The 18,879-nt window shown below is 36.0% G+C and overlaps 1 protein-coding gene across 2 annotated transcripts in view; it reads left to right on the top strand.

The window, feature by feature from the left end:
* The window catches only part of NUDCD1 (NudC domain containing 1), an 87,680-nt gene extending 69,031 nt beyond the window's left edge, over positions 1 to 18,649 (top strand). For both annotated transcript variants that reach the window (XM_060128137.1, XM_060128136.1), the window contains 2 exons: positions 15,157 to 15,316; positions 17,326 to 18,649. In XM_060128137.1, coding sequence (XP_059984120.1) covers positions 15,157 to 15,316; positions 17,326 to 17,618 — 453 coding nt within the window. In that variant the 3' untranslated portion in view covers positions 17,619 to 18,649. The remainder of the gene's footprint in view (positions 1 to 15,156; positions 15,317 to 17,325) is intronic.
* Positions 18,650 to 18,879: the final 230 nt, after the last annotated feature.

Below are 18,879 nucleotides of genomic sequence, written 5' to 3'. Positions count from 1 at the left end.
TAATATTCCATTGTATATATATACATCTTCTTTATCCATTCATCCGATGATGGACACTTAGGTTGTCTCCATCTCCGGGCTATCGTAAATAGAGCTGCAGTGAACATTGTGGTACATGACTCTTTTTGAATTATGGTTTTCTCAGGATACATGCCCAGTAGTGGGATTGCTGGGTCATATAGTAGTTCTATTTTTAGTTTTTTTAAGGAACCTCCATACTGTTCTCCATAGTGGCTGTACCAATTCACATTCCCACCAGCAGTGCAGGAGTGTTCCCTTTTCTCCACACCCTCTCCAGCATTTATTGCTTCTAGATTTTTTGATGATGGCCATTCTGACTGGTGTGAGATGATATCTCATTGTAGTTTTGATTTGCATTTCTCTAATGCTTAATGATGTTGAGCATTCTTTCATGTGTTTGTTGGCAATCTGTATATCTTCTTTGGAGAAATGTCTATTTAGGTCTTCTGCCCATTTTTGGATTGGGTTGTTTGTTTTTTTGTTATTGAGCTGCATGAGCTGCTTGTAAATTTTGGAAATTAATCCTTTGTCAGTTTAATCCTTTGTCAGTTGCTTCATTTGCAAATATTTTCTCCCATTCTGAGGGTTGTCTTTTGGCCTTGTTTATGGTTTCCTTTGCTGTGCAAAAGCTTTGAAGTTTCATTAGGTCCCATTTGTTTATTTTTGTTTTTATTTCCATTTCTCTAGGAGGTGGGTCAAAAAGGATCTTGCTGTGATTTATGTCATAGAGTGTTCTGCCTATGTTTTCCTCTAAGCGTTTGATAATTTCTGGCCTTACATTTAGGTCTTTAATCCATTTTGAGCTTATTTTTGTGTATGGTGTTAGGAGCTAATTTCATACTTTTACATGTACCTGTCCAGTTTTCCCAGCACCACTTATTGAAGAGGCTGTCCTTTCTCCACTGTACATACCTGCCTCCTTTATCAAAGATAAGATGACCATATGTGCGTGGGTTTATCTCTGGGCTTTCTATCCTATTCCATTGATCTATCTTTCTGTTTTTGTGCCAGTACCATACTGTCTTGATTACTGTAGCTTTGTAGTATAGTCTGAAGTCAGGGAGCCTGATTCCTCCAGCTCCGTTTTTCGTTCTCGAGATTGCTTTGGCTATTCGGGGCCTTTTGTGTTTCCATACAAATTGTGAAATTTTTTGTTCTAGTTCTGTGAAAAATGCCAGTGGTAGTTTGATAGGGATTGCATTGAATCTGTAGATTGCTTTGGGTTGTAGAGTCATTTTCACAATGTTGATTCTTCCAATCCAAGAACACGGTATATCTCTCCATCTATTTGTATCATCTTTAATTTCTTTCATCAGTGTCTTATAATTTTCTGTATACAGGTCTTTTGTCTCCTTAGGTAGGTTTATTCCTAGATATTTTATTCTTTTTGTTGCAATGGTAAATGTGGTAAATGGGAGTGTTTTCTTGATTTCACTTTCAGATTTTTCATCATTAGTGTATAGGAATGCAAGAGATTTCTGTGCATTAATTTTGTATCCTGCAACTTTACGAAATTCATTGATTAACTCTACTAGTTTTCTGGTAGCATCTATGTATAGTATCATGTCATCTGCAAACAGTGACAGCTTTACTACTTCTTTTCCGATTTGGATTCCTTTTATTTCCTTTTCTTCTCTGATTGCTGTGGCTAAAACTTCCAAAACTATATTGAATAAGAGTGGTGAGAGTGGGCAGCCTTGTCTTGTTCCTGATCTTAGTGGAAATGCTTTGTTTTTCACCATTGAGGATGATGTTGGCTGTGGGTTTGTCATATATGGCCTTTATTATGTTGAGGAAAGTTCCCCCTATGCCTACTTTCTGCAGGGTTTTTATCATAAATGGGTGTTGCATTTTGTCAAAAGTTTTCTCTGCATCTATTGAGATAATCATATGGTTTTTCTCCTTCAATTTGTTAATATGGTTTATCATGTTGATTGATTTGCATATATTGAAGAATCCTTGAATTCCTGGAATAAACCCCACTTGATCATGGTGTATGATCCTTTTAATGTGCTGTTGAATTCTGTTTGCTAGTATTTTGTTGAGGATTTTTGCATCTATGTTCATCAGTGGTATTGGCCTGTAGTTTTCTTTCTCTGTGACATCCTTGTCTGGTTTTGGTATCGAGGTGATGGTGGCCTTGTAGAAGGAATTTGGGAGTGTTCTTCCCTCTGCTATATTTTGGAAGAGTTTGAGGAGGATAGGTGTTAGCTCTTCTCTAAGTGTTTGATAGAATTCGCCTGTGAAGCCATCTGGCCCTGGGCTTTTGAGTGTTGGAAGATTTTTAATCACAGTTTCAATTACAGTGCTTGTGATTGGTCTGTTCATATTTTCTATTTCATCCTGATTCAGTCTTGGCAGGTTGTGCATTTCTAAGAATTTGTCCATTCCTTCCAGGTTGTCCATTTTATTGGCATAGAGTTGCTTGTAGTAATCTCTCATGATCTTTTGTATTTCTGCAGTGTCAGTTGTTACTTCTCCTTTTGCTATCAGTTCCTTCATTTCTTTTTCATTTATTTCAGATCTGATTTTTATGATTTCTTTCCTTCTGCTGACTTTGGGTTTTTTTTGTTCTTCTTTCTCTAATTGCTTTAGGTGCAAGGTTAGGTTGTTTATTCGAGATGTTTCCTTGTTTCTGAAGGTGGGCTTGTATCGCTATAAACTTCCCTCTTAGAACTGCTTTTGCTGCATCCCATAGGTTTTGGGTTGTCGTGTCTCCATTGTCATTTGTTTCTAGGTATTTTTTTATTTCCTCTTTGATTTCTTTAGTGATCACTTTGTCATTAAGTAGTGTATTGTTTAGCCTCCATGTGTTTGTATTTTTTACAGATCTTTTAGCCTCCATGTGTTTGTATTTTTTACAGATCTTTTCCTGTAATTGATATCTATTCTCATGGTGGTGTTGTCGGAAAAGATACTTGATACAATTTCAATTTTCTTAAATTTACCAAGGCTTGATTTGTGACCCAAAATATGATCTCTCCTGGAGAATGTTCCATGAGCACTTGAGAAAAATGTGTATTCTGTTGTTTTTGGATGGAGTGTCCTATAAAGTTCAATTAAGTCCATCTTGTTTAATGTATCATTTAAAGCTTGTGTTTCCTTATTTATTTTCATTTTGGATGATCTGTCCATTGGTGAAAGTGGTGTGTTAAAGTCCCCTACTATGAATGTGTTACTGTCGATTTCCCCTTTTATGGCTGTTAGTATTTGCCTTATGTATTGAGGTGCTCCTGTGTTGGGTGCATAAATATTTACAATTGTTATATCTTCTTGGATCGATCTCTTGATCATTACGTAGTGTCCTTCTTTGTCTCTTCTAATAGTCTTTATTTTAAAGTCTATTTTGTCTGATAGGAGAATTGCTACTGCAGCTTTCTTTTGGTTTCCATTTGCATGTAATATCTTTTTCCATCCCCTTACTCTCAGTCTGTATGTGTCTCTAGGTCTGAAGTGGGTCTCTTGTAGACAGCAAATATATGGGTCTTGTTTTTGTATCCATTCAGCCAATCTTTGTCTTTTGGTGGGAGCATTTAGTCCATTTACATTTAAGGTAATTATCGATACGTATGGCAATAGGTTATTTATTTGGCATAAACAAAGAATGAGTTTTCCAAATAAATTGTCTAGTATAAATTACTTCTTCTAAGTGCTAAAACTATATTTAGACCTTTTTTTTAATGGAATCTTACTAAAATTTATTATTTGCCCCAAATCTAATGTAGAGCATTCTGAAGAGAAAGTAACATTTTATAGATTGTTGAATGTCATCAGAGTGAATATTAATTACAATGCTGTATATGTCTATAGTAAAACCATTAGAAGCATTTGAAGTTAAGTTGGGTTCTTTACTCCCACGCTAAGTATTCTCAGTGTACTCCATTTAAAAATTTCTTCTCTGGTTCTGCATGGTTTGTTTTTCTTTCCACTGCTAATAAGCTATTGGGTATTATGCTTACCTTTGACAGTGTGTGCCCTAAACAGTCATCCTTTTCCTTCTTTCTTATTTGCTGTCGCATTTTGCTTTTGGCTACCAAGTTGTGAACTCAGTCGGATTTTTGGCATCTGTTCTTTTTTTTTTGAAGCATAGTTGATTTCCAGTGTTGTGTTAATTTCTGCTGTACAACAAAGTGAATCAATTATATATATTTTTTTATATTATTTTCTATTGTGGTTTATCCCAGGATGTTGAATATTTTCCCTGTGCTATACAGTAGAACCTTCTTGTTTACCCATTCTATATGTAACAGTTTGCATCTACTAATCCCAAACTCCCAGTCCATCCCTCCCCCACCTGCCTTCCCTCTTGGCAACCACAAGTCTGTTCTATATGTCTGTGAGTCTGTTTCTCTTTCGTAAATAGGATCATTTGTGCCATTTTTTGATTCCACCTATAAGTGATATGGTATTTGTCCGCTTATATGATAATTTCTAGATGCATCCATGTTGCTGCAAATGACATTATTTCGTTTTTTTATCTTTTTTTTGTGGTACGTGGGCCTCTCACTATTGTGGCCTCTCCCGTTGTGGAGCACAGGCTCCAGACGCGCAGGCTCAGCGGCCATGGCTCACTGGGCCAGCCACTCTGCGGCATGTGGGATCCTCCCGGACCGGGGCAGGAACCCGTGTCCCCTGCATCAGCAGGCGGACTCTCAACCACTGCGCCACCGGGGAAGCCCCTATTTCGTTCTTTTTTATAGCTGAGTAGCATTCCATTGTATATATATACCACATCTTCTTTATCCATTCATCTGTTGATGGACATTTAGGTTGTTTGCATGTCTTGGCTATTGTGAATATTGCTTCTGTGAACATAGGGGTGCATGTATCTTTTTGAATTACAGTTTTATCTGGATATATGCCCAGGAGTGGGATTGCTGGATCATATGGTAATTGTACTTTAGTTTCCTGAGGAACCTTCATACTGTTTTCCACAGTGGCTGCACCAACTTACATTCCCACCAACAGTGTAGGAGGGTTCCCTTTTCTCCACACCCTCTCCAGCATTTGTTATTTGTAGACTTTTTAATGATGGCCATTCTGAGAAGCATGTGGTGGTACCTCATTGTGGTTTTGATTTGCATTTCTCTAACTAATTAGCGATGTTGTGCATAATTTCATGTGTCTATTGGCCATCCGTATTTCTTCTTTGGAGAAATGTCTCTTTAGGTCTTCTGCCCGTTTTTCAATTGGATTGTTATCTTGTTGTCAAGTTGTATGAACTGCTTGTATATTTTGGAAATTAAGCGCTTCTCTGTTGCATTGTTTGCAAATATTTTCTCCCATTCTGTAGGCTGTCTTTTCGTTTTGTTTATGGTATCCTTTGTTGTGCAAAAACTTATGTTTGATTAGGTCCCATTTGTTTATTTTTGTTCTTATTTCTATTGCCTTGGGAGTCTGACCTAAGAAAACATTGGTATGATTTATGTCAGAGAATGTTTTGCCCATGATCTCTTCTAGGAGTTTTATGGTGCCTTGTCTTATATTTAAGTCTTTAAGAGTTTACTTTTGTGCATGGTGTAAGGGTTTGTTATAACTTCATTGATTTACATGCAACTGTTGAACTTTCCCAGCACCACTTGCTGAAAAGACTTCTTCCCATTTTATATTTTTGCCTCCTTTGTTGAAGATTAATTGGTCATAGGTATGTGGGTTTATTTCTGGGCTCTCTATTCTGTTCCATTGATCCATAGGTCTGTTTTATGTGCCAGTATCACACTGTTTTGATTACTGTAGCTTTGTAGTATTGTCTGAAGTCTGGGGGGTGGTTTATGCCTCCCGCTTTGTTTTTTTTCTTCAGGATTGCTTTGGCAATTCTGGATATTTTATGGTTCCATATAAATTTTAGGATTATTTGTTCTAGTTGTGTGAAAAATGTCATAGGTAATTTGATAGAGATTGCACTAAATCTGTAGATTGCTTTGGGTAGTATGGCCATTTTAACAATACTAATTATTCCAATCCAAGAGCATGGGGTATCTTTCCATTTCTTTGAATAATCTGCAGTTTCCTTTGTTAATGTTTTATAGTTCTCAGCATATAAGTCTTTCACCTCCTTGGTGAGGTTTATTCCTAAGTATTTTATTTTGGGGTTGCTATTTTAAAAGGTTTTTTTTCTTTTATTTCCCTTTCTGATATTTCATTGTTGGTGTAAAGAAATGCAACCGATTTCTGTATGTTCATCTTGTATCCTGCTACCTTGCTGAATTCATTTATCAGTTCTATTAATTTTTTGTGTGGCGTCTTTAGGGTTTTCTATATATAGTATCATGTCATCTACATATGGTGACAATTTTCCCTCTTCCAATTTGGATACCTTTTATTTCTCTTGTCTGACTGCTGTGGCTAGAACTTCCAATACTATGTAGAATAGAAACGGTGAGAGTGGGCATCCTTGTCTTCCATATTTTTGTGGAATGCTTTCAGCTTTCACTGTTGAGTATTATTTTGACTGTGGGTTTGTTATAATTTTTATCATGTTGAGATATATTCCCTCTGTACCCACTTTGGTAAGAGTCTTTATCATGAATGGATGTTGAATGAATCAAATGCTTTCCCTACATCTATTGAGATGATCATGTGGTTTTTATCTTTTCTTTTGTCCATGTGGTATATCACATTGATTGACTTACATATGTTGAACGTCCTTGTGAACTTGGGATGAATCCCACTTGGTCATGGTGTAAGATCTTTTTTATGTGTTGTTGGATTTGGTTTGCTAGTATTTTTTTGAGAATTTTTGCATCTATATTCATCAAAGAAATTGGCCTGTAATTTTCTTTTTTGGTGGTGTCTTTGCTTTTGCTATCAGAATGATAGTGGCTTTGGGAGTGTTCCCTCCTCTTCAGTCTTTTGGGAGAGTTTGAGAAGGATGGGTAAAAGTTCTTTGTATGTTTGGTAGAGTTCGCCTGTGAAGCCATCTGGTCCTAGACTTTTGTTTGTAGATAATTTTTTTTAATTACAGATTCTATTTCACTTCTAATGATTGGTCTGTTCAAATTGTCTGTTTCTTCTTGATTCAGTTTTGGTGGGCTGTATGTTTCTAGAAAGTTGTCCGTTTCTTCTAGGTTGTCGAATTTGTTGGCATATAATTGTTCATAGTATTCTTTTATGGTTTTTTTGTATTTCTGCGGCATCAGTTGAGATTTCTCCTTTTTCATTTCTTATTTTGTTTACCTTTCAAAGAAGCAGCTCTTGGTTTTATTGATTTTTTTTTCTATTGTTTTTTAATCTCTTATTTCCTCTCTGATCTTTATTATTTCTTTCCTTCTACTGACTTTAGGTTTTGTTTGTTCTTTTTCTTTTAGGTGGTAGGTTCGGTTTGAGATTTTCCTAGTATTTTGAGAAAGGCCTGTATTGCTATGAACTGCTCTAAGAACTGCTTTTGCTGCATCCCATAGATTTTGTATGGTTGTGTTTTCATTGTCATTTGTCTCCAGATATTTTTTAATTTCCTCATTGACCCGTTGCTTTTTTAGTATGTTGTTTGGTCTCCATGTAATCTTTTTCTCATTTCTTTTTCCATGGTTGATTTCTAGTTTCATGCCATTGTCAAAGATGCTTGAAATAATTTTTATACCAGATTTTGTTTTGCACCCTATTTGGTCAATCTTAGAGAATGTTCCATGTCCACTTGAAAAGAATGTGTATTCTGTGTTTCTTGGATGTAATCCTGAAAATGTCAATTAACTCTAACTGTTCTGTTGTATCATTTAGGATATCTTTGCCTTCTTGGTTTTCTGTCTAGAATATCTGTCCATTGATGTGAGTGGGGTGTTAAAGTCTCCTACTATCATTGTATTCCCATCAGTTTCTCCCTTTATGTCTGTTAGTTTTTGTTTTATATACTTGGGTGCTCCTATATTAGGTACATATATGTTGACGAGTGTAAAGAGTGTAAAATCCTTTTTTTTTAACATCTTTATTGGCGTATAATTGCTTTACAATGGTGTGTTAGTTTCTGCTTTATAACAAAGTGAATCAGTTATACATATACACGTTCCCATTTCTCTTCCCTCCTGCATCTCCCTCCCTCCCACCCCTCCCTATCCCACCCCTCTAGGTGGTCACAAACCACCTTGCTGATCTCCCTGTGCTATGCGGCTGCTTCCTACTAGCTATCCACTTTACGCTTGGCAGTGTATGTATGTCCAAGCCACTCTCTCACCTCGTCACAGCCTACCCCTCCCTCTCCACATAGTCCATGCTCTAGTAGGTCTCTGTCCTCTTCTTGTATTGATCCTTTTATCATTATATAGTGTCCTTCTTTGTTTTTATGGCCTTTGTTTTAAAGTCTGTTTTGTCTCATACGAGTATTGCAACCCCTGCTTTCCTGTCATTTCCGTTTGCGTGAAATATCTTTTACCATCCCCTCACTTTCAATCTATGTGTGTCCTTTGCCCTAAAGTGGATCTTATGTATGCAGCACAATGTACGGCTCTTGTTTATTTATCCAGTCTGCCATACAGTGTCTTTTGATTGGAGCATTGAGTCCATTGACATTTCAGGTAATTATTGATAACTATATTTATTGCCATTTAAACTTTGTTTTCCAGTTGATTCTGTTTCTTCTTTGTTTCTTTTTGTTGTTCTTTTTGTGGTTTGATGATTTCCTTTTATTTTATGCTTGTGTCCTTTATTTGGTTTTTGTGAATCTATTGTTATTGATTTGTGATTACCGTGTTTTTTCCAGTATGTTAACACCTTCCAATAGCTGCTTGCTTTAGACTGATAGTCATATAGGCTCAAACACATTCTAAAAAAAAAAACAATCTACATTTTCTTACTCTCCCCCACATTTTATGATTCTGATGTCCTCTTTTACATCTTTATGTTTATCCTTTTGCTGTCCCTTGTGTTTATCATCACTTTCACAAATAGCTTTTTTTTTTCTTTTTGATCTGTATACTGGCTTATTTAAGTGATTTAGTTTCCAATTGTGAGCTTCTCTTTCCTATATCTTCTTGCTTCCATTCTATTTAGAGAAGACCTTTCACTATTTCTTTTAGGATAGGTTTAGTATTGCTTTAGTCTTTTGGTTTTTGCTTGACTGAGAAATTCTTTATCTCCCCTATTCTAAATGATAATGTTGCTGGGTAGAGTATTCTAGGTTGCAGATTTTTCTATTTTAAGACTTTGAATTGAACATCTTGTTCTTGATTCTCACAGGTTGATTCTTACAGGTAATTGCCAGATAATGAATAACATCTTATTTCCCTGTTTTGTCTGCTTCAAATTAATGATGATATGTCTTTGTTGTTCTTCAAACATTTTCTTTGCCTTATATTGAGTTTTTTTGTTTCTATAGCATCATACAAAAAGTGCACTTAATTTGAATTGTACTTTTTAATTTTTGCACTTTATTTTCATTCAGTTAACTTATTAGCAAAACTAGTTTGCTTCAGTTTGTAACCTTAATTCTGATTTTCTTTTTTGGACAAAATCCTTTCATCTGGACTTTCAAAGGTTGCAAAGAGCAGAGAAGACCTCTCATTACCTCAAGTCACAGATATTTAGTGTGAACATATGTGGAGACTATAAGGAATAGTGGAAACAATCTCTTTAGATCTCATAGAGAAATAGAAGGTCATTCTGTAAACAAATGCATTTGCAAGTTCGACCTAAAAGAGAAGGGAAACATTGTTTAGAAAATAGCACATAGTTCTGATGACAAGGTAATCTCCTTGTCTCCTGAGAATCAGTCAAGTGTCCCTTGCTGTCTACTGTAGTGCTGCGCCATTATCATCACATCACCATCTTCTTTACTTGCTTCTGCTGCTCATACCTCTGTGATTCACTTCCTACCTCATGATTTCTGCTTTCTGTAGTCTCTCTGGGTATGTCTTTTGCCTCTCTTTCTTATTGGCTGTATGTTTGTGTTTATTGTTCATTTTTGGCATTTAAGAAGAGGATTTACTGTTTTTGGCCAGCCACCATCCCCTATGGGAAGCACCTGTTCAAGAAAACACTTCAGTCTAACCATTTCATAAATCAATGGATAAAAGATGTTTGCCTTTAAGTTAGTTATCTACTCTGGTAGAAGCCAGGGCGTGGGATCCTACAGTTTGCCTACTTGGGTATATGGAAGCTCTTGTGGATACTGAACTATCACCAGTCTGCTCATTATAAGTGGCTTGCTTTTTAGGCAAGTTTGTAAACAGTGAGCAGGGGACTTCCAGTTCAGTCTAGGGTCTGGAAAGCTGGAAAGAGTGTCACTCCCAGTGTAACAACAAGAGAAGCCTGGATAATCTGTAGAATCATTACTTAAAAAAAAATTTTCAGCGATCTGAGGTTACAGTGCAATCAACTAGCTTGAAATCCAAGGGAAAAACAGGTACCACCAAGGAGAGACTGGATAGGAGAGCTGGTTCATCTGAACATAGGAAGAAGAAAGGATTGCCATATAAGTGGGTAAGGAAAATCCAACAAACTGCTAAAAGCCTAGTGGGGGCTAACAAGAAAGTATAGAACCCATGGGATTTACAGATCCTCTTTATGGACCTTGACCAGGGCCTGATGCGGAAGACGGGGAGCAGGGGAGGAGCCGGACAGGGGGAAAGCCACCCTGGTGATGCAGCATTGGAGGAGGGAAGTATCTTCTGCCGTGAAAGAAGAATGAAGTCCTGCCTGGTTTATTTTCCTTAAGTAGCAAAAGCCTTAAACTGCTGAGGGAACAGCATTAGATCTTATCCTAAGGGCTCAGAAGAAGACCCACGGCAGCCGGGGGAAAATAAAAATAACTTTAAAACACCACTGCTATGCCTGGGGCAGGGGCAGGAAATCAAGGGTAGATTATCAGAATTCTCCTACCACTGGAGATGAGGCAGTATCACTAAAAAGGCCCAAACCCAAGGACACAAGGCCCACTACTGAAGCTGAACCAAGAGAACCCTCTGCCTATATCCTTCCATCCACCATCATCAAGGCTGAGAAGCACCAAGTAACAGGCAATAATAATCTACCACTAGGGAAGGAGTAAGAGCATAGAGAGACTCTGAAATGCGGATGTATGGTGAAGGCCTAAAGTTAGGGGTGGAACAGTGCAGTTGGGGAAAATCCTCCAGCATCTCAGTCCCCACCAGAGTGCATAGTACACTGAAGGAATTTGAAGTTGGTGATGCACTGAAGGTAACCATAGCAACAACAGAATTCAAGCTCAGATCAGCCCTTTCTCAACCTCCCTCTGTCATGACCACCCACACGAATGGCCTAGCAGAAGAAATGTGTCCATCACCAGGCATAAATACTGCTTACCTCAGTCTCTACAGTTTTTTACATCCAGTATTCAGTCAAAGGTTACAAGACACACAAAAAGAAGTAAAACACACAAAAAGAAGTAAAAAATATCCTGCTGTCAAGAAACAAGGGGAAACAAACCAGACTCAGAGATGACCCCTATTTTGGAACTGCCAGACAAAGGATTTAAAATAACTGTGGTTAATATGTTAAAGCCTCTAGTAGAAAAGGTGAATAAATTAATACAGAATTTTAGCAGAGAGAAACTGTAAAAGAGTCGATTAAAAATGCTTGAAGTTTAAAAAAAAAAACCCACAGCAACAAGATAAGAATGCCTTCAACAAACTCATCAGTATACTCAGTACATCTGAGGGGAAAAAAAAATCAGTAACCTTGAAGACTGATTTCAGTTCTGCTAATTTTTACTAACCTAAGAGGGTGGAAGTGGGGTGGGATTAAAAACAAACAAAAAAACAGAGCATCCAAGAGCTGTGGGGCAATATCAGATGGTCTACTATACATCTAGTTGGAATCCCAGAAGGGACATGGAACATTTGCCAAAACAGACCATATTCTGGGCCATAAAATAAATGTCAATAAATTCAAAAGAATAAGAATCATGAACAGAATGTTCTCTGGCCATAACAGAATTAAATTAGAAATTAATAATAGAAAAATCTGGAAAATCCACAAGTATTTGGAAATTAAATACATTTCTGAATAACCTACGAGTCATAGTGGAACTCACAAAGGAAGTAGGAAATATTTTGAATCGAACGAAAATGAAACAGCACATATGGGATGCAGCTAAAGCAGTGCTTAGAAGGAAATTTATGGCATTACATGTTATATTACAATAGAAAAAGTGTCTCAATTTTATAATTTAAGCTTCCATCTTAAACCAGGAAAAGAACAGCAAACCAAGTCTAAAGCAAGTAGGAGGAAGGAAACTTTCAAAGAGCAGAAATGAGTGAAACTGAAAATAATGAAACCAATGAAAAGATCAAAATTGGTAAGTCTCTAGGCAGAGTAACCAAGGAAAAAGAACACAAATTACCATATCAGAAATAAAAATGGACATGTCAGGACAAGTCCAAAAGACAGTAAAGTGTAATAATGGGATGTTATAAACAACTCTATTTTCATATATTTGACAATTTAAGTGAAGCTAATTCCTTGAAAGACAAGCATTACCACAGTTCACTGAAAAAGAAACAGATAACCTTAATAGTCTTATATCTGTTAAAGAGACTGAATTTATTGTTAGGAACCTTCTGACAAATCTCCAGACCTAGGATGCTTCACTGGTGTGCTCTACCAAATGAACAAACAATACCAATTCTATACTTCCAGAAAATAGAAGAGGAAGGAATACCTCCCACCTTGTTTTATAAGGCCAGCATTACCCTGATAGCAAAGACATGACAGAAAGGAAAACAGGAAAAAAATTAAAAACCACACCAGTATCCCTCATGAATATAGATCAAAAGTCCTCAGTAAAATATTAGTAAATGAAATCCAGCAGTAAGTAAAAAGGATAATACATCATGACCAAGTAGTGTTTACCCAGGGAATTCAAGGCTGATTCATCAACATTCAAGTATCAATCAACATAATTCAGTGTATCATCAGACTAAAGAAGAAAAATATTTGACCATTCTAGTAGATGCAGAAAAAGAACTGACAAAACTTAGTATCTGTTTATGATAAAAGTGCTTAGCAAACTAGGAGTTGAAGGTGACTGCCTCCTTGAAAAACCTAGTGTTAACATCGTATTTCATGGTAAAAATACTAGAATGCTTTCCCCTAAGATTGGTAACAGGTGGGCTTCCCTGGTGGCGCAGTGGTTGGGAGTCCGCCTGCCAATGGCAGGGGACATGGGTTCGTGCCCGGTCTGGGAGGATCCCACATGCCGCGGAGCGGCTGGGCCCGTGCGCCGTGGCCGCTGAGCCTGCGCATCCGGAGCCTGTGCAAAAGATAGGCAAGGGTGTTTGCCCTCATTACTCCTAGTCAGCATCATGCTGGAGCTCCTAGCTAGTGCAGTGAGGCAAGAAAAAGTAGTAAAAGGTATAAAGAATTATCAAGAGGTTTCAGTAACTACCATGAGAAAGATGAAACCATTTTTAGGTGTTATCTTAAAAGCAGTGTTTATCTGCAGTTCCTTTGTCTACTCTTAGCTTGCAACCTTTGAATGGAATTATAAATTTTCCTAACATGGCTGCTGACCAACCTAATAAGTATCATACATCTTAAGTGGTGTGATCTTTTTTATTTATCTGTATGGAATACTTGATTTTAAAGTGAAGAATAGGAAGGCTAGAATTTATTAAATGAATATCACACAGTCTCTTACTACATAAAGAAAAAATTATCTCATTTAAAGGGAGTGTTTTATCTCACAGTAAATTATATTTGCAGTTAGTTCCATCAGACTAGTGTATTATAATTTGTAAAACTTACAGATAATTAGTTCTGAGTATATTTAAAGCATCCCAATCTCATTTGAGGAATAATGTGTCCACTTTCTGAGGGGCAGATCCACAAACTGTTTGCTGAAACATGCATTAATGGAAAGTATAAAACTGAAAGTAATGAGAACCCAGTTGAAACTACAGAAAAACTGAATTTGACAATAAAACTTACTGTAAAATGTAATATAAAAGGCCAGTCAGTTGGCAGTGATTTTGAAAATAAACCTCACTTAGCCAGTGTTTATCAGGAGCAAAGGGAGAGAAGAAATAGTCTGTGAGCACTGTGTGCCAGCCTCTTCCCCTTCTGCAGAGAACAAGTACCGGCCCCACCCAAAAGCCCTATCCCTTGGCATTGCTGCAGCAACACAGATTAGGTTGCTCTGTCTCTGGATGCTCCTGTGACCAGTAGCCTGTGTGGGAGAGCCACTTCACAGCTTTCCCTATTGAACACAGGTCAGGTCTCCACCTTTAATTTCAACTCAACATTTTATTCTCCAGTCTGCTCTAAAACTCATGGAAGCAATTCATTGTTTATTAAGTGCTATGCATACTTTATGTTTTCTATATTTGATATGATTTTTGTTGGTTTTTAGGCATTTTTAACTCTGATAAACAGCATTTGTAATGAAGAATGTCACTGCAACCTCTTTCCATTAAAAAAAAGTATTCCTATAGATGGAATCCAGTTATGAGCCTCAACCTAATGAGTCTGTAGTAAAATGAGTTCCTTTAGCCATCAATATTGCAATAAAATTATTAACATAATGAACATTCTTGACATTTTATTGTAAATAGACAATACAAAGTCAATAATTTGTAAACAGATCTGCGTTTGAATCCTAGCATTGTGATTTTTCTGTGTAGCCTAGAATAAGTTACTCAAGCTCTCTCAAGTATATTCTTCCATCTATGAAAATAATAGCCTTGTGGGTTATTGATGTTAATATTTATAACGTGTCTGGCACATAGATTGTGCTCATAAATCATAGTAGCTATCGTCGTTCTTGGTAGTTATTATTACAAGTTAGCATTTGTAAACTTCATATTTGTATTCTGTGGTTTAAAAAATATTCTGCCTATAAAATTGGTGCTTTATAGCATGTTGTAAACGAGTTACGAACAGTTGACAAATACTATAGTGTAGTGGTTAAGAACATAGACTCCAGATTCAAATCTCAGCGGCACAACTTACTACCAGGCTGACCATGGGCAAGTTACTTAAATCCTTTGTGCGTCACTTTCCTCAGCTTTAAGACAGACCTAACAATAGCACATTTCTCCCAGGAGCATTATGAAGATTTATTAATCAGTTTTAGGTGTGTAAAAAGTTTAGAACAGTTGTTGACATGTAGTTCTGTGTGTCAGCTGTCATCCGTATTATTATTAATTTGTTGTTGAGTAAATGATTTTTTGTCACTTTTTATTTCAGGTGAATCTTGGAAGCAACCAGTACCTTTTCTCTGTCATAGTGGATCCTAAAGAAATGCCCTGCTTCTGTCTGCGCCATGATGTTGATGCCCTTCTCTGGCAGCCACACTCTGGCAACCAAGACGATATGTGGGAGCATATCGCAACTTTCAATGCTTTAGGTATAAGCAAGCTCTTTGACAACTTTTTCCTTTATATTGAAAATTAGTCAGTTCTTTTTAAGTTTTTGGGTTTGTTTAAATTTGAGCTGTCCTAAGTATGCTTGGATTGATTTGTGCTATAATTTGGTTGCTTGCACATAGTTGATGAATGTTAGTACTTTTGGAACAGTAGGACTAATTTGTTTTTATGCTTGTGCAGAAGATCACAGAATAGAAATCAAAGTGGTTATCTAACTGCATGAATCATTCTAATCAGTTATTTGCTTATTCCAACTAAGCTATACAATATCAGAATATGAACAAGGGGCTTGACAGTACCCTACATGGAACTTGTATTCAGGTTTCTTCAGAGTAGTCTTCGGTAATCATGGAATTGCTCTAAGGTAAAGCACATTATGAGACATCTTTCATGGAACTTATGTGAAAAACAGCCATTATAATGAAAACACTTAGGGAAGATGATGATAAGCAGAAATGAAATTTATTCTGTAGGATAAAAGGGAAAATACTGGTTTTAAAACTAGAGCTTGAAACATTTTGAGCTACATAATTGTAGACTTACGCAATAATTGATTTAATGATAAAATAATACATTAGTATTGTGTGGGAGAAATTTTTTATATGAATTGACCACAGCTATTGCTTTATTGAAAGGTTATTTTAAACTGCCAGCAGGAAGTAAAATTATGCATTGTGATTGCTGTATATGTACAACCCTAATTGTAGAGGAGATTTTTTTCAATTATCCCTTATAGTTAATAATATGGGCTGTTAAACTGGTAATTCAGACTCCAAATGGATTTTTGTGACCTGAAATAAAGTTTGATTGAATAATTTAGCCACATAATTTCTAGTTCTACTAAAATTCCTGATTTTTTATTCTATTTTTTTCAGTAAGAGGGAAAGCTTTATCTTAATTTTCAGATATTCCTTTTGTATCCCTAAATCCCCTAGTATAATGGAATTCTATTATGCTTGAGTTTAAGTTAAATCAACATTACATTAGATGTGTAGTCTTGAGATGTTATATACATTATTTCGTCAAGATTAGCCTGGAGAGCTAAATCCAGGCTCTCAAATAGGTGTCTGTGTCCTTTCTAATTTTTCCTCCTCAAGCCCTGGCTTAGTATTAAAAAACCAGCATTGATCTGCCTGTGCTCAGTGGTTCCTTTGCTCATTCATTGTTTGATGAGGTCTCAATTTACATTAGTGTTATATTTCCTCTCTCACATGTTATAATGTTCAGTAATCATGTCCCAATCTGAAGATTCTAGTTTTTATTTCAGAACATAAATGCTCTTTTAGACTATAAAGATAATTTTTAAAAAGATTATTTCAAAGTTTAATTAGTTTTCAAGGGATATCCCAATGGAATTTTTTAAAATAGATACTTGAATTTTCTTTGAATTTGTAGTGGTCTCAAGGCTCTGCTTCTTCTGAGAGGTGAAGTACAAATCCTGTTACAGTGTTGGTATTTGTGTATAAAAATACCACTAACATTACAGAAATAATGGGAATGCACTGTGCATATTAGTACCTTTGGGGATGGGGTCTGCATTATAACACACTCCTAAAATAACTTTATAATACATCCTATAAACATTTTCCCATTTATTTGATAAGAAGATGCTGTAATGCCACATCTCTGATTGATGTACTCTATTATTTAAAGATATTTTGGCATGTTTTTAGTGTGTTAGATTTTTAATGTTTTAATTATTCATGGAAATTATATAGGAACTATATTGTGCTTTTTTTTGAAGGGATGAAACACTATTTTGTTCCTTAGGAATTAATGCTTTAATTTTGCACCATTTGGGAGAGACTGATTGTGGCTAGTCATTAATGGCTCAGAATTTAACCACTGTTGAGTATCTATGATATATATTTTTATTTAATCCTTTCAATTTATAATAAGATTTATGAACTATTAAATGTTAAGTCACTGTTTTTCCCCTTCTGTTTAATATATAGTTTTTCTCTTTTTTTTGTCTCATATTTCTTGGCAGGCTACGTCCAAGCATCAAAGAGAGACAAAAAATTTTTTGCCTGTGCTCCAAATTACTCTTACGCAGCCCTTTGCGAGTGCCTTCGACGAGTTTTCATCTATCGTCAGCCCACTCCCATGTCCACTGTACTTTACAATAGGAAGGAAGGCAGGCAAGTAGGGCAGGTTGCTAAGCAGCAAGTAGCAAGCCTAGAAACCAGTGATCCTATTTTAGGCTTTCAAGCAACAAATGAGAGATTATTTGTTCTCACTACCAAAAACCTCTTTTTAATAAAGGTAAATACAGAGAATTAATTACTCCAACATGTTGGCTTCTCTGTACTGGAAAAGTATTCAGTGGTAGCTGGAAGGCTGGGCAGTTGTGCTGTAATCTGTTAAGTTTTTATTGTGTTAAAATTATCTTGTATGAATTTATTTTTTAAAGGATATTGGAAATATATTCGAGATTATGAGTCTATAAAAGCTATGGAATGAAGCTGCAAATTTAGAGAAAATTAGCTTCTGTAAAAAATGTAAAGATAGTATTAGCAAGTATAATTAATTTTTTAAAAACAGGCTAGAATCTCATCTTTTATATGAAAGATGTACAATTCATGTTTAAATAAAAATATTTATCATGTATTCTTTGTTCACCGATACAGTTTCTACTTCTTTACCTATAGAATGTATAGGATAATGGTTAAAGTGTTGATTCTTGTAAATACTTTTTAAATGGACTGAATAGCTGGGGCAGAGGGAGAAATATAACAGGTACAGCAGGTCTAGTACTGTTAAAGTTTGCTGAGAGACCTTAAGTGTTTTTTCATATTAAATATAACTTTATTTAACTTTTATCCATTTGGTCTTCCACAGACATAAATAAAGAGAGATGATAAGGTTCTACGAAGTGTAGCTCTTATCCATTGCCATATAACAAACCACTCCAAAACTCAATGGCTTAAAACAGGATGTTTTATAATTTTTCATGGTTCATTGACTTGACTGTCTCTGGTCTGCATGGCGTTTCCTCCTCCAGTAGGCTAGACCGTGTTTCTTCCCATGACAGAAAAAAACATTACAAGAGGGCAAGCCCTAATGTACAAGAGTTTATCAAGCCTGCACTTGCATCATATTTGCTCATCTTCCATTGAACAAAGCAATTCTAGAGTCAGTGTGAGAGTGGAGTACACAAGGATACAGATAGCAGGTGGTATGATTCACTGGGAGCCATTTATGTAGCAGTCTACCATACAAATTATAATTCATCCTGGTAGTTCTCCTTACATTTCTACAGTTAAGAAAAAGTAATCCTGTTTGTTTATACATTAAATATGTTTTGCCATGAATTTTAGCTTCTTATATTATTTCCTTGGATTTCTTTTGGTGTGCATTTACCTGGAAAATTGTTTACTTTTATACCATTTTTGTATACTTCTTATATATACTTCATGTTAAATTTTATATTATAATAGGGGAATTGAGACTTTAATATAAGAGGCAGAAAATGAAGAAAAGAGTACAAGATAGGAAACATTTGTTCCTAACATATCTCTTGCCTATCTAGACAAGGGTTTGG

This window comes from Lagenorhynchus albirostris, chromosome 17 (genome assembly GCF_949774975.1).
Source record: "Lagenorhynchus albirostris chromosome 17, mLagAlb1.1, whole genome shotgun sequence".
Lineage (NCBI taxonomy): Eukaryota > Metazoa > Chordata > Mammalia > Artiodactyla > Delphinidae > Lagenorhynchus > Lagenorhynchus albirostris.
This window is presented reverse-complemented; position numbering and strand designations above follow the sequence as displayed.